The sequence below is a fragment of the Macrosteles quadrilineatus genome, unplaced genomic scaffold (genome assembly GCF_028750875.1).
Source record: "Macrosteles quadrilineatus isolate MER2022 unplaced genomic scaffold, UCM_ALF_1.0 Scaffold_1__1_contigs__length_201487025, whole genome shotgun sequence".
Lineage (NCBI taxonomy): Eukaryota > Metazoa > Arthropoda > Insecta > Hemiptera > Cicadellidae > Macrosteles > Macrosteles quadrilineatus.
This window is the reverse complement of record NW_026542594.1, coordinates 135,519,944-135,538,086: the sequence shown is the minus strand read 5'-3', so window position 1 is coordinate 135,538,086 and position 18,143 is coordinate 135,519,944. Positions and strand designations below refer to the sequence as shown.

General features: G+C 42.5%; 1 protein-coding gene across 8 annotated transcripts in view; it reads left to right on the top strand.

Annotated features, from left to right (window-relative positions):
- The window catches only part of LOC128985381 (homeobox protein homothorax), a 188,955-nt gene that overhangs the window by 90,084 nt on the left and 80,728 nt on the right, over positions 1 to 18,143 (top strand). For 3 of the 8 annotated variants that reach the window (XM_054404865.1, XM_054404841.1, XM_054404886.1), the window contains exon 8: positions 11,930 to 11,938. The exons of 4 other annotated variants lie outside the window; for them this stretch is intronic. In XM_054404865.1, coding sequence (XP_054260840.1) covers positions 11,930 to 11,938 — 9 coding nt within the window. Of the gene's footprint in view, positions 1 to 11,929; positions 12,000 to 18,143 lie in introns of all 8 variants that reach the window. One more of the 8 variants, XM_054404894.1, reaches the window with a different exon arrangement.

Here is an 18,143-nt window from a genome sequence, read left to right as displayed (position 1 = left end):
ACAACAATGGCGGCGGTGTGATGGATGACGGGGTCTTCGTCAAAGTGTCAATGAGCCATCACAACACGTTATCATCACTGATATAAACAATCAGAATCTGTCGTCAAGTCTCCCTCGCCGCACACAAGCCTCTGACAGTTTCCTATAAAACCTCCCTCTTTACATTTTTGTCGCTTTTAAATTTTGTTCACCAAAAGCTTGACAGCTCCCTGTCCCGTCCAGCAACGACAGAAGATGTCTAGTGAAATTAATTCGCAAGCAGGTTTTTTTAAGTTACCTCCAGTGGTGTTTTGACTAATTTGATTTTTTGACGTTTCTCTATAACTTCGCTGCAAACGTGACGTTGTAGACTACTTTCTACATTGAGATTGTTTTTTTTTTTACAGTTTTCAGTGTATTGCACCTCGTGTCAGTAAACTAGGGTGTATGTAGCATGAGCTGAAAAGTACACTTGACAATCACCAAGCAATCACAAAAACCTAGTTTACTTTTCTCTAAAATAAAAATGTTAAGTTTTTATAAAACGAGCAGTCAATGATTCCACTGCCAGTAGTTGTATCACCATCTGTCATCTCTCAGACTCTACACAAAGATGTACTGTAGCCGTGGACTGTGTAGTGTGTGGCAGCGTTCACTTCACACTGCGCCGGAGGCGACTCCTCACTTCTGTGTAACAAACCCTTTGTAAATGTTTATTTATTTGAATTACACGTGTTAAAGTATAGATTTGCTAGTCAGCTTTCCCGGTGATACCAGTCTTGTTTGCTATCCTGCCCCAGTGTTGAGTAGTGGTTATTCACAATCTAGCCGCTGTCCGCGAGGGTTCTAATCTGTTATTGGAGCCACCCGCGCCGCCGCCGCATCTCACCCCCGGGTTTCATTATTTGGATTTTCCACGTCACTAGGAAGCCCTTTTGTGTCCGCACTTGGTGTACCTGGATCCACCGCTGTCTATTGTACATCCCCCCCACTGCCACCACTCTACTCTCCCTCTCCCACCAACGGTCCGGCGGTTTGCTTATTTGTTTTGATGTGTCGGAAAACTATGTCTTGTACGGTGCTTGTACAATTTTGTTGGGGTTTACCTCCAAATCACGATATTTTTATCGTTTTACGCTAAACATGTCGAAAACATAGTTTAAAACTGCCGAAAATATTTTTATGCATGATTTTCAGTTTACATCCTCAATGCAGTGGGGATTAGCCATCGGTTTAAATAATAGAGATCAATGGGATTAGGAACTCAACAAACACAAAAATAAGATTTAGTTTCGAGAAATAAATCTCTATAATGCTATTTAAAATTTTATTGTGATTTTGTATGTGCGAAGAAGTCAAATTAAAAACTCTAGCGTCAAGTACTCGTAAACCATAATAAAATTAGAGAATCAGCAAGCGTTTACACTCAGAACTGTTAGAGGTCGGCAGAGTTTGCTCACACTAACTTGGTCAGATTAGACGACGTCACAAATTAGGGATTGTTGAAAGAAGTTTTAGCGTTGCAATTAATGTTGCAGAGTCGCAAGTTGACTGTGGCTGTCGCATGTCGCGTTGAGCCCATGACGGCAGAGTTAGGCGTTAATGGAGTTAAAGTTTGGACACGCCGCCGAGATGGGACTTTAATTAACGCTAAGGGTAGTGTTCTAATTTCCGCGGGTTTGTTCGAGTGTGGGGAGATTAGATCTCCCGGAGAAGAAGGTGTCGGAATTGCTCAACTCCTTCCCCAGGAACAAAGGGTGGACGTTAAGGAAATGGGTCCAATTGTGTTACCCTTGGCGGTATTGTTCCCCAAATTTGGCCCATACTTCACGCTCGACTACGCGTGATATGACACTATTGATCGCTTGTACTACTGACAACAGCTTAGATAGTTTATTTATAATACAGTTTGTTATCGGCATCCAGGCTTACGTCGTGTGTCATGTAATGAAATTCTTATAAAACTGTTTATATTCGCCAATCCATACCTGAAATTCTGGTTGTCTGTATGCTGTATTTATGTAAACACTATCATATTATAGCATACAACAAGCTCAACAATCCCTTATTAGGTCGGTCACGGAAAATGTAAATGCCCCAAAATGTAACTCTACCCAAAAAGTGTGGATGATAAAGGCCATTTTAATATTCATGACATTACGATGATTCAGCGTTGCTTGCACGCGATACTATCGACCCCCCTCACTCTCACTCTCTCACTCTCCTACCCGCCCCTCCTCATCCTCATCCGCCGTCGCCTTAATTAAAACAATTTTTTTCAGTCGCATTTCGTTAAGATATTTGCCTCGACCGATGTTTAGTTTTGCGACCTTCACCTCGTAGGCATATCTGCAGGGAAATTATCAGCAACAACCGAATGTCACGCGGGAGTCGGATAGGGGAGCTGAGACATTTTTTCATCTTCGTAATAACGATATTCTCACAGGGCGTTCCATTATTCAACAGCTACTCCGGCCGTTCTGCTACTTATTAAATTGCCGTTTTATTTTTAAACGGGTGGTAAGCGAGCAGGAGCCAAGACGTTAAATGTGTAACTTTTTATACATCGGACGCACGTGTTGCTAGAACCACTCTACTCTACTCTGTTTATAATTAATTTGGACTGATTCACTTGTAATTATTGTCCAATTATTTAGGACTCTGAATTAAACATACCGTACTCATTTATTCATTCATGATACCCAAGGATCATAGAACAGATGCTGACAATGTGTGTTTATGTCTGGTTACTTGAGATCTTGATGTCTTATATGTATAAATTGTTTGTCCTCTGACATTGATGTTGATTTTACTCTGAAAATATAAGATAAACATAAATTAAAAATCCATATAATTTGAGAACAGTCAGTACACTCAAAAAAGATTTTTAAGATTAAGATTTTTAAATGGGTTTAGATTCTACTATTATTCTAGTATCCAAATGTCGATTCTTACCCTGGAAAAAATGTTCTAGATGAACTGGACTATATTAATAGTTTGTTTTTTTATTCTAAACAGCATTTTCTTAAGACTGATATACAAATTTACATACACCAATATAAAAACTAGCTCGGCATTATTTTGTTTTAAAATGTCTTTACCGGTGCTCTCTTTTAACATAACCTTAGACATGAAAGTTTGAACTGGGGTTATGTAAATTCGAAAATTTCATTGAAGTCATGGGATGATCAGAATAGATGAAGAAGAGCTAAGAAATTATAAAGGAAACTAAGTTTGAGAGCTAGTGTGGGAGACGAAAGGGGACATAAGGAGGTTTAAAGGTAGGAGAGGCAGGGAGTGAGGAGAGCAGAAGAGGCATGGGGTCAGGAGGGTAGAAGAGTTAGCTATAGTGAGGAGGGAAGAAGAGGTAGGGATAGAGGTAGGAGGATAGAAGACGGATGGGTTGAGGATAGAAGAGTTAAATATAGTTAGGAGGGAAGAAGAGGTAGGGATGGAGGTAGGAGGATAGAAGACGGATGGGTTGAGGATAGAAGAGTTAGATAGTGAGGAGGTTGTAAGAGGTAGGGAAAGAGGAGGGTAGAAGAGGTAGGAATAGAAAGGGTAGAAGAGGTAGGAATAGAGGAGGGTAGAAGAGGTAGGAATAGAGGAGGGTAGAAGAGGTAGGAATAGAGGAGGGTAGAAGAGGTAGGAATAGAGGAGGGTAGAAGAGGGATGGGTTGAGGAGGGTACAAACACCAGGAGAGAGGGACCCCCGCGACGACATGTGATTGCGAGGCCGCGCAAGATAAGAGGGAGTAATGAGATGGGGAAAAAGAATATTGCCTTGTTAAATTGAACATTCTCAAAGTCATCTGCCACTTCTTTCGTCGTCCCCGCCACAGAGGGAAGGGACACCTTACCCACACCACGGATGCTTTCAACGATCGCAATTCTGCGTTCTCTCTTATTGTTTAGACGAGAGTTTAATTCGAAGGAATCCCCTTTTTTTTCAATGTCAACGAGGATTTGTAAGTTGTTTTACTGGTTACAGTCGTGTTTTCTGTGGTTGGTCACTTATTGTGTAATTTTGTAAACACTTTTACCATATACTTATTAATTGTACTTGGACAGATTTAAGGCTGCTAAATTAGAACCGGATACAATAACTATGAAACTAAATCGACCCTAAGCTGTTACAGTAGTGCCATATATTCAACAGAATCTAATGTTTGGACTGTTACGCCCTAGGATCGAGGATACCAGCAATTATTGCGGAGGTATTTTGTAACTTTCACACCCTCCATAATCAAGCTCTTCGTTCCGCGAGACGCCTCAGAACTTCCGGTGGTTTTATCAGATGTCACCAACCCTTTGAGCCGCTGGCGAGGAAGTCATCAGTGAGAATTAGAGGTAGATTTGAGTTGTAATGGAAGGGTAGAGCTACACCGGGCTGATGGTCCCAACAGTCGGGCTCTTTTGTTGTGTCCGCCAGTCAGCCAAAACTAATACTGTAGTCTTAAAGTAAATTCGGCAAAAGATCTGTAAAAGTCGTAAGATCGTACAGTTATAGAGTTAGTTCATCTCCAGTTTCTCACGGTTTATACAAGTGGCTTTCCATTCTCGATATTGTAGAGACAAATACAAATAATCATTCCATCCAACTGTCGCTTATTGAAACAGACGAGGCTACACAAAGAGCGCGGTTGATGCTGCTAATGCGGTCGTCGTATTAAGTATCACTGTTGGATAGAAGGGTTGCGCTGTCCGTGTTTGGACGGGTCACCCCATGTTTGTCCAGATATCACAGATTATCTCACAGAAGCGAAGCTGCCGCCGCTGCCGGGTTCGGAATAACCCGTGTATTTACGTTGTAACGCCGCCCAACACACACAATATGGTCGCTTCTTGTTTATTGTTTTACCGCTCCTTACAATACAACAACAATCATTCATAACGGTCTTGTAAACTACGGATGACGCGGGGTAAATATGGATCCAGCACTCCCAACACTGCCACTACACGCTACCCGTCCCTGTGGACTAGCGACCTATACCTGCTGTTAAATATGTCACTTCAAACATTTCAATAAATATAAAATTTAATCACTATTTGATGTCTATTACGTGTAATATTTAGGGTTTTTACAATACACTAAAGCCGTCGAATTGTCAAGTCATTTCGCAGAGCCTCCACAACAAACAAGTTGATGTTACGCGCGTTTGTAGCGGAACGAGTGACAATGCACGCGTAAAAATCAATACAGCTAGTTGTTGGTAAAAACAAGCATCAAACGTGCATGAAATATGAGCAACGCCAGTGGTTACCAGGCGTAGACCTATATAATCATGTAGCTCCGCAGTACCTTCCCCGAGTGTAGAACAACACGACCATTAGGAAGTGCCTCTTGGTTAACATTCACAGATTTGCCCTTTTATGGCCCCTAATCAGAATCTAAAAATGCAAATCTTTAGGTTGTACAGGATTTTAAAAATATGTGTTGAAGAAAAATCGGAGGATACTCTTAAATGATACACGCATTTTTTATAACTCTCTTGATAAAATACTTTTAGTTAAACTTAGCTGCTTGCATTTACGAAGATGTAGACCCATACCACAACGCGGAATTAATGTTGTAATCAGAATATACCCATTTTATTTAACATTTTAACGTTACGTTTATTACATGACATAGCATACAATTTAGAATACCTGTGTCAAAACCACTAGAGAATCTGCCTACGTTGCAAGTTTTATTTGCATCACCCCCCGCAGAGCACAGCTGACGCGGTACTAGTACAGTAGTGCCAGTACCACTTACATATGCTCGGGGGGGAGGGGGGGGGCACTTCTCTGGAGCTGGAGTACCTTTAATGTGTCACATTGTGGTTAAATTGAAGAGATAATCGAATCTGCAACTGTCAAGCGCCCGCATCCGTCCTCCGCTTCCGATGCTTGACTTCAATCTAATTAAACCACCCTCCCTTGTCTTGGTGAGATAACCGGCAAAACACTACCCTCTACACTACAGAGCTCTTCACGCCTCTAAACAACTACTGTGCAATATAGCCGACACTATGGTAACCGTTCAAATTGTTAATAACACTCTTATGCGCGGTCTTACTGTGCCAAGTGCCGACAAAAATAGTTATAGTTGAGTGAAGCTTCGCACCATTTGACCATTTAAATACTGTATCACTTCTTTGTACTTTGCAAACGCCGAACACCGATATACAGTTTTTTTTCTTCTAATTATTGTTTGTTTACTTTACCTCTTTCGCTCTTTCAATTATTGTGTAAATAATTTTAACAGTTGTACTTGCTTCAGTGTGCTTAAGTATGCCACTCGAGTTGATTATGCTATGTTAATTGACAACTTTGACCAGCCGTAGTAAAAATTTAGTACCTCATTAAATTTAAATTAAATATAATAGGTAATGGTATTTGACTTTGGGCTGTCTAGTCCGAAGATCGGTTAAGGCTTCATTTACTACTGGAGGACGGAGGTGTATAATGTATTCATTGAATTCATCAAATAATGTCAATCCGACTTGTATGTTGCACATATTGTTGATATAAAATAAAAAGGTGTTTACACTCTTAGGTTAAATGTTTTTCTACGGTTAGTAAATAAAAATATCACTACAGTTCCCATAGTTGTAGGTATTAATAGTCAAAGGTTGTAGATTAGGTTTGTTGTTTCATAAACTCTGAAAATACGATGCAACAATAAGTTGATTTGACTAATATAACTCAAAAGTGCGAAGTACGAGTATTATTCAAACACAACCGACTCACTCCCTGTTATAAAGTAAATCTTCACAATCCGGTTGATCGCATAAGTCGTATCGCCATTCGTCGTTTTGAATTAAAAATTGAAACAAAAAAAGCTGATTCCAGAATCAGCCGAGGGATACGTGAGGGGAATAATCTTCCAAACGAATTAACACGTTATCTTCGCCCGGACAGCTTTGATATTTTTAATTTTCGCCGCGTTCTCGCCAACGCCTCTGACATATCGACAACTCGACCACGTGACGTATGACTGTCCAGTGTCCAGCAAGAATCCCGGATTAACCGTAGAAACCGAATTAAAAAAAGTGCTCTGCCCCGGCGGGGTGGCCATTAGATTACAAAACTCGGCCTGTGTTTGAAACGTTAATCGCATTCAATTCCGATGGGGTGGAAAATTCGACCCCTCCTCTATCCGCGACTTGTCACTCGAATCTGCATAATCTCGACGTTGTGGGCGGTGGCATTATTAAATCTGACTCTTTAATGTCTCAGTTTAAGTCTTCCGAAGGGGTAAACTGCAGGGAGGCTGTTTGAATATACGATGACGCATCGCTGTGACCGCACTATCCCTGCGACCGCACTATCGCTGCGACCGCACCATTTCTGCGACCGCTCCTTGCGACCGAACTATCCCTGCATCCCGTGCCCGTTGATGGGAACAACAGTGCCAGTAAACACTCGCAGTTTAGCTGAAAATACGTTATTATCTAGTTTTTCGAATCATCCAACCCCTAATATTTATAGATTATTTTATGTTATTGCGACTGTACAATCAATACCGTCGGTCAAACTACCGTAATTTGTCTTTAGCCGTACAGTAGGGTTTGCTTGTTTCAGCTATGTGGTTCACTCGTCATTCTCATGTAGGATCTGGTAGGTCTACATTCATACATCACTTTTGATTTTACGGTTAAGCTATCCGAAGCCTCCCCATTTAATATAAAACGTAAAGTAGCATTATTTGGAATAATCGAATAATCATATTACAAATAAATTCGTCAAAAAATGAAACAAATTATTGATTACGTTAAAACATCTTGTACAGCAGTTATCCTATGTACATATCCTATGCATTGTTTTTGGAGACCTACGAATCCCTTACAAAATCGTAAGAAGAATCAATACAAGAATATAATCTTGAATTACACACCATGACTGGGAATAAAGTTGTAACTTTTCTTCCCGAAAGAGACAGGGGAAAGGTAATTCAATAAAATAAAAAAGCAGTTGCAGGAAACGACGATCATTGTATCGGAGGTTACTGCTGGCGAATGGGCAATGAGCTCAAGAGGGTTAGGAAGAGATCAAACCGAGCACACCCTGTCTTTATAGTTCGTAAACCGTGGTGAACGGCGGGATTTGTTCACCGAGTCAGGGAATAATAAAATACTCACTGAGTCATCGACCGCCTTCACTTTTATATCTCTTTGACGTTTAGTCGTGGTCGTGAATCCTAATTTGGATCTTTCTCCGTAGTTTATAATCATGTAGCTATACCTACAGTGCAGATGTACCACACACCTGTTGTAGGCCTACACCCTGCTGCTTAGCATGTCCATGTTGAGTTGCTTAATTAACTAACACAAATTGATTCCACGAAACTACGTTCTTTCGAGCTGAGACTATTTCGATGGGCAACAGAAATACTATCTTTAAACGCACGTAAAACAAACGAAAGGTTTTCGGCGGACGGTAGCCAATAGTGACACTTGTTTATCACCCCTGACAACACACAACTACATCGACCCACACGGACACTACAATATGCAGTGCACACTATACATCTTACACACTACAATATACAGTAGCCTACACACTATACACACCAGTTAATTGTTGGAATTCTTCTGATTCACTTCTTAAAGTCACTAGAAACGCCACGATGTTCTATCAACAAGTCAACAAATTTGTCCTAAATCGTGTGCTCTTATATGTTTGAGCGTGTTTTCATTTTATTTTTGTCGTGAAACTACATTTTATGGTGATGCTACCTTGAATTAAAACTAAGCTTATATAGATTAAAGATTTTTCTTAATTATCTCGTAATATACTATATGTTAAATAAAAGGGATACACTAGTGATCTATCCATCTTATTGTTGAAGGGCTTTGAGTAGTTGACTGTTTCTTAGCCTGCGAGCTGTGCAGTTGGCTGCAATAACAAACTCCCCAGTGGACCTAGACTAGTATTTGTAATTGTCATGTCAGGTCGTATGGAATCCACTGGGGCTTTCCTTGGTTATTACCAGAGGATTAGAGGGAGGGGAGGAAATCGGCTTTGCACATCTTGCACGGATTGCCACCAGGGGCCAGTTGCAGCCCTAATTTGTCCTGTGTTTGTGTTTACGTCAACTGTCAAACGACTCATACAGTAATCAACACTTACTGTAGAACTGGCCAATTAAATTCTAATGCCAATTTATTATAAAACACACCTCAAGGTATGTTTAACGTTTAACCTATATATTCAAGTTTTACAATTCTCATGAAGAATACACTTGATTTGCATTGCATGGAACTTTTGATTGTTGTGCTTGCTTGCCTCCTTTAAACCATAAATCATTTTGAATCACACAGTAGGTAAATATTACGGCGGATAATTTAATTATTGTTAACAATTTTAAAACGTCATCATAAACATTTAATTACTAGCACTAATAATAATAAACATTAAACCTGCCATCAATTGCAACGATAAGTCCATGTTGAAGTAAACAGCATGATTTAGCTACAATACGAGTCGCAATAGCATAAATTATGACACAGGTTAAGATTCGTGTAGAACATCCATTAATTAGTCGTTTGCGTCTAAAAAGGAGCGAGAGAAGCTGGCGCGCCATGGCGGCGGACTTGACACTACTCATACAGTAACATCAACGCATTCCCAGTCCCGAGGTAAAAACTAACCGGTACATTCATAAGCACTAATCGCGTCTTCTTATAGTTATCCGAGAAGGTCGGTGGATATCGGGGGAATGCTAAGAAGCGGTTTTATACGATGAAGCAATTAATTATACCATCGAAATAAACAATCCGCCTTTGTTCGTATCGGGTGACAAAAAGCTGCAACGCCGGTGCTTACCGACGTTCCAGCGCGATTTGTACCCGTCGCCGCACATTTGTTTCGATTTATCAATCGAAAAAGTGCAACCGACAGTAAGCGACCCGTTGATATGCGAAGCATCCTTTCCGGAGGCAAAACATTGTCATTGACATTTCATGAGAAATTCTCCAAACTTGTAGAACTCCATTTAGCGTCTTGACACGTAACGCCCGAATAATTTGTTACACGTTTCGGTGGCAGATTATTCGTTGTGATTCAGAACGTAAATAACCGAGACGTGAAAGTCTCAATTTCCTCTCCTTCTCTTAGTCCGTATAGTCTGTCGGTTGACAAACCGACAAGTGTATCATTCGATCCTCCGAGGTTCAACTATTCAGTAAAAGAACTATGCGCACGACTTAGAAAGCCGAACCCCCCAATTAAAATAGTTGGAACCCAGCGTCGGGTATCGTGTAAAATGGTAATGTCGCGAGCTTTATAAATTACCTGTCGACGTTACATTCGTATCCAGAGAGAACATCGTAACAAGTGCGGAGTACACGGGCGTCCTCGAGTGGGAACGGGATCGAAGAAACACGAGGGAACTCCCATTTTAGGTGGACCGAGCCACTAATAGTATGCAAACACAAGATCAATTGTAGGAGCAATAAAATATCGTTTCCTTTTTGTCTCGGCTCGACTCGGCTCATTTTCATAAGTCGTCGCAGTGGGGTGCCCAGCCGGCGTTTGGCGCTGAGATCCCATGTGGGGGGGGGGGGGCAATGTATTCATCCGGACGACATTCCTCCTTGTCTGTCATCGGGTGTTCGGGCAGAAAAAGGAATTCCAAAAACCTCACAGATGGGAGTCAGGACCGGTCCGTCCTTAATCCATCCGAAGTATAGCAGAAGTGAGTCCGATCTTGTTGCTATCATTAGGACTATGGACGGATCCACAATCGCACAGTGTCATCGACTACTGTTGCTAAGAGAACAGCAGTATAGGAAAAGTGATCTCGATATTATTTGTAATTATGACTGTGTATTGTTTATTATTATACGGTCATGCTGTTGCTATAAGGTGTCCGGAGTATTGCAGAAGTGATCTCGGTTTTCGTTGTCATCTCAGGTCTGACGTCACGTCGCAATACGAAACACCACGCATAATATAATATTATTATATATGTGGTGTTGGTGATGGCTGATAGCACAGTAGTGATCTCAATATTCGCAGTTATCATTACGAACGTGTCACAAGCCGTACGTCACATCGCAGTCAGAGTCACCACACATATTATATAGCTGGTGGTGATGGCTGATAGCACAGTAGTGATCTCAATATTCGCAGTTATCATTACGAACGTGTCACAAGCCTGAGTCACCACACATATTATATAGGTGGCAGTGGTGATGGCTGATTGCGGGGTCCCAGTAAGGTCCTAATAACCGTCATTACGAAGCACGTGCCTACCTATTTGGGCGGACCTTTCCACCGCTGTTTAACAGGAGCTGAGGGCTTCATTACATGAACAGAAGCTGTTATTAGGACTTTTTATCTTATCGTAGATGAGAGTGGAGACAGTTGAGTATGTTTTTCTAACAAAATACAGTTGCTGCCTATTTGCTTGTTTTTTTTTTTACGATAAATATCGTTTCAATTAATGTTGTACGCATGCTTGGTAGCTGGTAGAGATAAAAGTAACTTGATCTTTACTATGGCGAACGCAAACATCGATGTTGACGAAAAGTCCGAATCTTTTTACATATTTTGCGATACAGCAACAGTTATATATCGATTGTGAGATCAAATATTTTGTGGGGTAAACCACTATTTCCATTATTCTGATTTAAGTTGCAATGTATTTTAATTTAACAATGATTTAACGTTAAAAATATCAGTTATTTGCTGGAAATACGGTTATAAATGCGCACCTGTTGACGTAGTATTTTACAATTTACAACATGATCCAGATAATATATGATAGATTTCAGTGGTGCTCTGGGAGATTCTCCTTGCTCATGTTTAGTGTAATAATTGACAATTTGCAGTTTCAACTAGTGACGGGCGCTGCTTCACTGTTGTATGTTGTTTATTGTTGTTTTATATGTTGTTTGATTGTTGTGCCCCAAGCCAGTAACGCAATGTAATGTCTCATGGTCGTTTTCCTTTGTTTCAGACGCATTAGGTAAGCACTTCTACGCACCACACATGTATTTTCGACCGCAATACAAACAACATTTTTTATGGTGAGTTACTTAAACCATTATCAATATAAATTTGGCTATATTTTAATTAGACTCGCTTACTCTTTGAGTTTTATTTGCTCGGAAACAGTATAAAATTTATTGAGATCGATCCTAATGGATTGAGGATGTAATGTATCAAATGTTGTTTGTTCTATTACACGCCCTCATCTAGTACATTGTGGTGCTTAGTTAGTCTCTAATGCGACCCTTCATCCTGTAAACCTGTGTTTATCGTATGTTCCATGGATTTAATTGTTTACTATTTTTAGTATTTCTATTAATTTGTTATAGTAGTTTACGCGACAAAAGGGCAAAGATAGTGTTAATGACACGAGTAGAAATTAAAAAACTTCTACAAGTGACTTTAATACTATTTACGTTTGCTGCGTACACTATTTTACCTACAACAGTTTTTTAATAACTAACAATCACTAGGTACTCATAACTTCTAAGAGAGGTTATGTTTTCGTTTTAACCTCTCATTGCCACTGACAGTCATGCAACGAATCATTGTACCAAACACTAATTGCACCACTCATTAACAATTAAATTGGCTAGAACAGTTGATTAGTTGAAGTTCGAAGCATTACAATTTTACTTATTTTCTCGAACCTTGAAGCTCGTTGGTTCGTTATCCCGTGTTGTTAATAATAATAAAAAAAAAAAAAAAAAAAAAACATTGCTGTTATGTAAATCTTTTCAATGCTAAGAACTGAACTGAGACGGCTAGTTTAAAAAAAACGGTCGTAGGTAAAATAATCGACATGATAAAGATTATTATGTTTTAAAATGTGTCAGTGTGTTTGTTAATCTAAGGTTTATAGTGGTGGATTACCGATTTCAGAATATATTATATAAAATGTTCATATTATAAAACCCGTGTTTTTTACAACCTAAATGTGTACCTTATTCAGTCTTACCAAATGTTGTTTACTATTGTGTTTAACAACGATCTCACGCTTGATGTCCAACAATGAGAAACACTTTATGAATGGTTCTTGGGTACTAATCGCAACTGTAGTACGTAGTAGTTTGCATTTAGAGACCGTGAATGATATAAAATTTCGACTTATTAGTAAAGCTTACACGATTTAAAATCTAAAACACAGCTTTGACTAAAGCTCCGTAGTTAATGGTTAGTAGGTCGCTAGTCGACTTCACTAATGACAGTGTACGTGTTTAGCATGGTCTAGAGGACACTTAGCATGGAGCATGCATCATGCATGGCGAGTCATCAGCATTCCCACGCGCCTTACCGTCCAGACTCATGCTCGGGTATGATGTAAATAAAGTATACACAAGTACAGTATACACCTACATAGTGCTGAGCTGTAGCTTCTCTGTGTCTGAGAGAGGCTAATAAGCAGTCCACCAGGGACGGACCTCCTTACCGCTGCCAGCTCGACTTTGACGATCAGTCTCGAGTTAGGTGTAGGTTAGGGTTGAGGCTATACGCTGACCAGACAAGTATACAGTATACAACTACATAGTGCTGAGCTGTAGCTTCTCTGTATCTGAGAGAGGCTAATGAGCAGTCCACCAGGGACGGACCTCCTTACCGCTGCCAGCTCGACTTTGACGATCAGTCTCGAGTTAGGTGTAGGTTTAGGGTTGAGGCTATACGCTGACCAGACAAGTATACAGTATACAACTACATAGTGCTGAGCTGTAGCTTCTCTGTATCTGAGAGAGGCTAATGAGCAGTCCACCAGGGACGGACCTCCTTACCGCTGCCAGCTCGACTTTGACGATCAGTCTCGAGTTAGGTGTAGGTTTAGGGTTGAGGCTATACGCTGACCAGACAAGTATACAGTATACAACTACATAGTGCTGAGCTGTAGCTTCTCTGTATCTGAGAGAGGCTAATGAGCAGTCCACCAGGGACGGACCTCCTTACCGCTGCCAGCTCGACTTTGACGATCAGTCTCGAGTTAGGTGTAGGTTTAGGGTTGAGGCTATACGCTGACCAGACAAGTATACAGTATACAACTACATAGTGCTGAGCTGTAGCTTCTCTGTGTCTGAGAGAGGCTAATGAGCAGTCCACCAGGGACAGACCTCCTTACCGCTGCCAGCTCGACTTTGACGATCAGCCTCGAGTTAGGTGTAGGTTAGGGTTGAGGCTATACGCTGACCAGACAAGTATACAGTATACAACTACATAGTGCTGAGCTGTAGCTTCTCTGTGTCTGAGAGAGGCTAATGAGCAGTCCACCAGGGACAGACCTCCTTACCGCTGCCAGCTCGACTTTGACGATCAGCCTCGAGTTAGGTGTAGGTTAGGGTTGAGGCTATACGCTGACCAGACAAGTATACAGTATACAACTACATAGTGCTGAGCTGTAGCTTCTCTGTGTCTGAGAGAGGCTAATGAGCAGTCCACCAGGGACGGACCTCCTTACCGCTGCCAGCTCGACTTTGACGATCAGCCTCGAGTTAGGTGTAGGTTAGGGTTGAGGCTATACGCTGACCAGACAAGTATACAGTATACAACTACATAGTGCTGAGCTGTAGCTTCTCTGTGTCTGAGAGAGGCTAATGAGCAGTCCACCAGGGACGGACCTCCTTACCGCTGCCAGCTCGACTTTGACGATCAGCCTCGAGTTAGGTGTAGGTTAGGGTTGAGGCTATACGCTGACCAGACAAGTATACAGTATACAACTACATAGTGCTGAGCTGTAGCTTCTCTGTGTCTGAGAGAGGCTAATGAGCAGTCCACCAGGGACGGACCTCCTTACCGCTGCCAGCTCGACTTTGACGATCAGACTCAGAGTTAGGTGTAGGTTAGGGTTGAGGATATACGCTGACCAGACAAGTATACAGTATACACCTACATAGTGCTGAGCTGTATCTTCTCTGTGTCTGAGAGAGGCTAATGAGCAGTACACCAGGGACGGAACTCCTTACCGCTGCCAACTCGACTTTGACGATCAGTCTCGAGTTAGGTGTAGGTTAGGGTTGAGGCTATTTGTAAGTGACCGCTCGTCCCCAGAGACGGGGTGCATTACACTAAGTGGTCTGACCGCGCCCACACGCCAACAAATCAACTTTCCGGCAAGAAATCGACCGCTTTGACATCTTACTCCGTCCACAAAAACAATATTCATGTCGCAAACCTGCTACAAAAACGGGTTATTAAACGGTCATCGAGTAATCTGTCGGTGTCGGCGTCGCTGCCGCATACAATAGGGCCTGTAGCCTGTAGCTGTCCGCTTCATGCTGCATCGCCTTGCAAGTATCGTGATGGCCAAATCCCTTCTGTATCACAAAGACAATTTCATATTACAATCAATTAATAGACTGTCCGTATAACATGTTTTCATGTAATCAAGTTAGCCTTCTGTTATTATCCGTCCATATGGTGCACACGTAAGCAACGGCACGTATAAATTAATGCAAAAGTAACTAGATTTTTAATTTTTCTCATACACCTTTCAATCTTTTTCTATTAGAATCTCTAAATCGTTTCAGTTAAATATTTTGTGGTACTGTTACAACTTAGTGTAGCAAATCCGCAATCATGCCAGGTCTATAATAATATATATTTTTAATATCACGCAATAATTTGATTCAAAAACATAATCACGTATATTAAGAAAATCGGCGATACACCTAACCATTAATCAATTCACGATTAATACTTACACGTACCATATGATAATGAACGTGTTGGCGAGTTACGCAGTCGCTGTCCACTGACCATGATAGTACTTGATAGGTCTGGTGTGTGGACGTGGACCACTGTACTCTAGCGAAGCTACGTGATACTGACCACTGGCCATGATATTACGTGATAGGTCTGGTGTGTGGACGTGGGCCACCGTACTCTAGCGAAGCTACGTGATGCTGACCACTGGCCATGATAGTACTTGACAGGTCTGGTGTGTGGACGTAGACCACTGTACTCTAGCGAAGCTACGTGATACTGACCACTGGCCATGATATTACGTGATAGGTCTGGTGTGTGGACGTGGGCCACCGTACTCTAGCGAAGCTACGTGATGCTGACCACTGGCCATGATAGTACTTGATAGGTCTGGTGTGTGGACGTGGACCACTGTACTTTTGTGAAGCTACGTGATGCTGACCACTGGCCATGATAGTACTTGATAGGTCTGGTGTGTGGACGTGGACCACTGTACTTTTGTGAAGCTACGTGATGCTGACCACTGGCCATGATAGTACTTGATAGGTCTGGTGTGTGGACGTGGACCACTGTACTTTTGTGAAGCTACGTGATGCTGACCACTGGCCATGATAGTACTTGATAGGTCTGGTGTGTGGACGTGGACCACTGTACTTTTGCGAAGCTACGTGATGCTGACCACTGGCCATGATAGTACTTGACAGGTCTGGTGTGTGGACGTAGACCACCGTACTCTAGCGAAGCTACGTGATGCTTACCACTGGCCATGATAGTACTTGACAGGTCTGGTGTGTGGACGTAGACCACCGTACTCTAGCGAAGCTACGTGATGCTGACCACTGGCCATGATAGTACTTGACAGGTCTGGTGTGTGGACGTGGACCACTGTACTCTAGCGAAGCTACGTGATGCTGTCCACTGACCATGATAGTACTTGACAGGTCTGGTGTGTGGACGTGGACCACTGTACTCTAGCGAAGCTACGTGATGCTGACCACTGGCCATGATAGTACTTGACAGGTCTGGTGTGTGGACGTGGACCACTGTACTTTTGCGAAGCTACGTGATGCTGACCACTGGCCATGATAGTACTTGACAGGTCCGATGTGTGGACGTAGACCACCGTACTCTAGCGAAGCTACGTGATGCTTACCACTGGCCATGATAGTACTTGACAGGTCTGGTGTGTGGACGTAGACCACCGTACTCTAGCGAAGCTACGTGATGCTTACCACTGGCCATGATAGTACTTGACAGGTCCGATGTGTGGACGTAGACCACCGTACTCTAGCGAAGCTACGTGATGCTTACCACTGGCCATGATAGTACTTGACAGGTCTGGTGTGTGGACGTAGACCACCGTACTCTAGCGAAGCTACGTGATGCTTACCACTGGCCATGATAGTACTTGACAGGTCTGGTGTGTGGACGTAGACCACCGTACTCTAGCGAAGCTACGTGATGCTTACCACTGGCCATGATAGTACTTGACAGGTCTGGTGTGTGGACGTAGACCACCGTACTCTAGCGAAGCTACGTGATGCTTACCACTGGCCATGATAGTACTTGACAGGTCTGGTGTGTGGACGTGGACCACTGTACTCTAGCGAAGCTACGTGATGCTTACCACTGGCCATGATAGTACTTGACAGGTCTGGTGTGTGGACGTAGACCACCGTACTCTAGCGAAGCTACGTGATGCTTACCACTGGCCATGATAGTACTTGACAGGTCCGATGTGTGGACGTAGACCACCGTACTCTAGCGAAGCTACGTGATGCTTACCACTGGCCATGATAGTACTTGACAGGTCTGGTGTGTGGACGTAGACCACCGTACTCTAGCGAAGCTACGTGATGCTTACCACTGGCCATGATAGTACTTGACAGGTCTGGTGTGTGGACGTAGACCACCGTACTCTAGCGAAGCTACGTGATGCTGACCACTGGCCATGATAGTACTTGACAGGTCCGATGTGTGGACGTAGACCACCGTACTCTAGCGAAGCTACGTGATGCTTACCACTGGCCATGATAGTACTTGACAGGTCTGGTGTGTGGACGTGGACCACTGTACTCTAGCGAAGCTACGTGATGCTTACCACTGGCCATGATAGTACTTGACAGGTCTGGTGTGTGGACGTGGACCACTGTACTCTAGCGAAGCTACGTGATGCTTACCACTGGCCATGATAGTACTTGACAGGTCTGGTGTGTGGACGTAGACCACCGTACTCTAGCGAAGCTACGTGATGCTTACCACTGGCCATGATAGTACTTGACAGGTCTGGTGTGTGGACGTAGACCACCGTACTCTAGCGAAGCTACGTGATGCTGACCACTGGCCATGATAGTACTTGACAGGTCTGGTGTGTGGACGTAGACCACCGTACTCTAGCGAAGCTACGTGATGCTTACCACTGGCCATGATAGTACTTGACAGGTCTGGTGTGTGGACGTAGACCACCGTACTCTAGCGAAGCTACGTGATGCTTACCA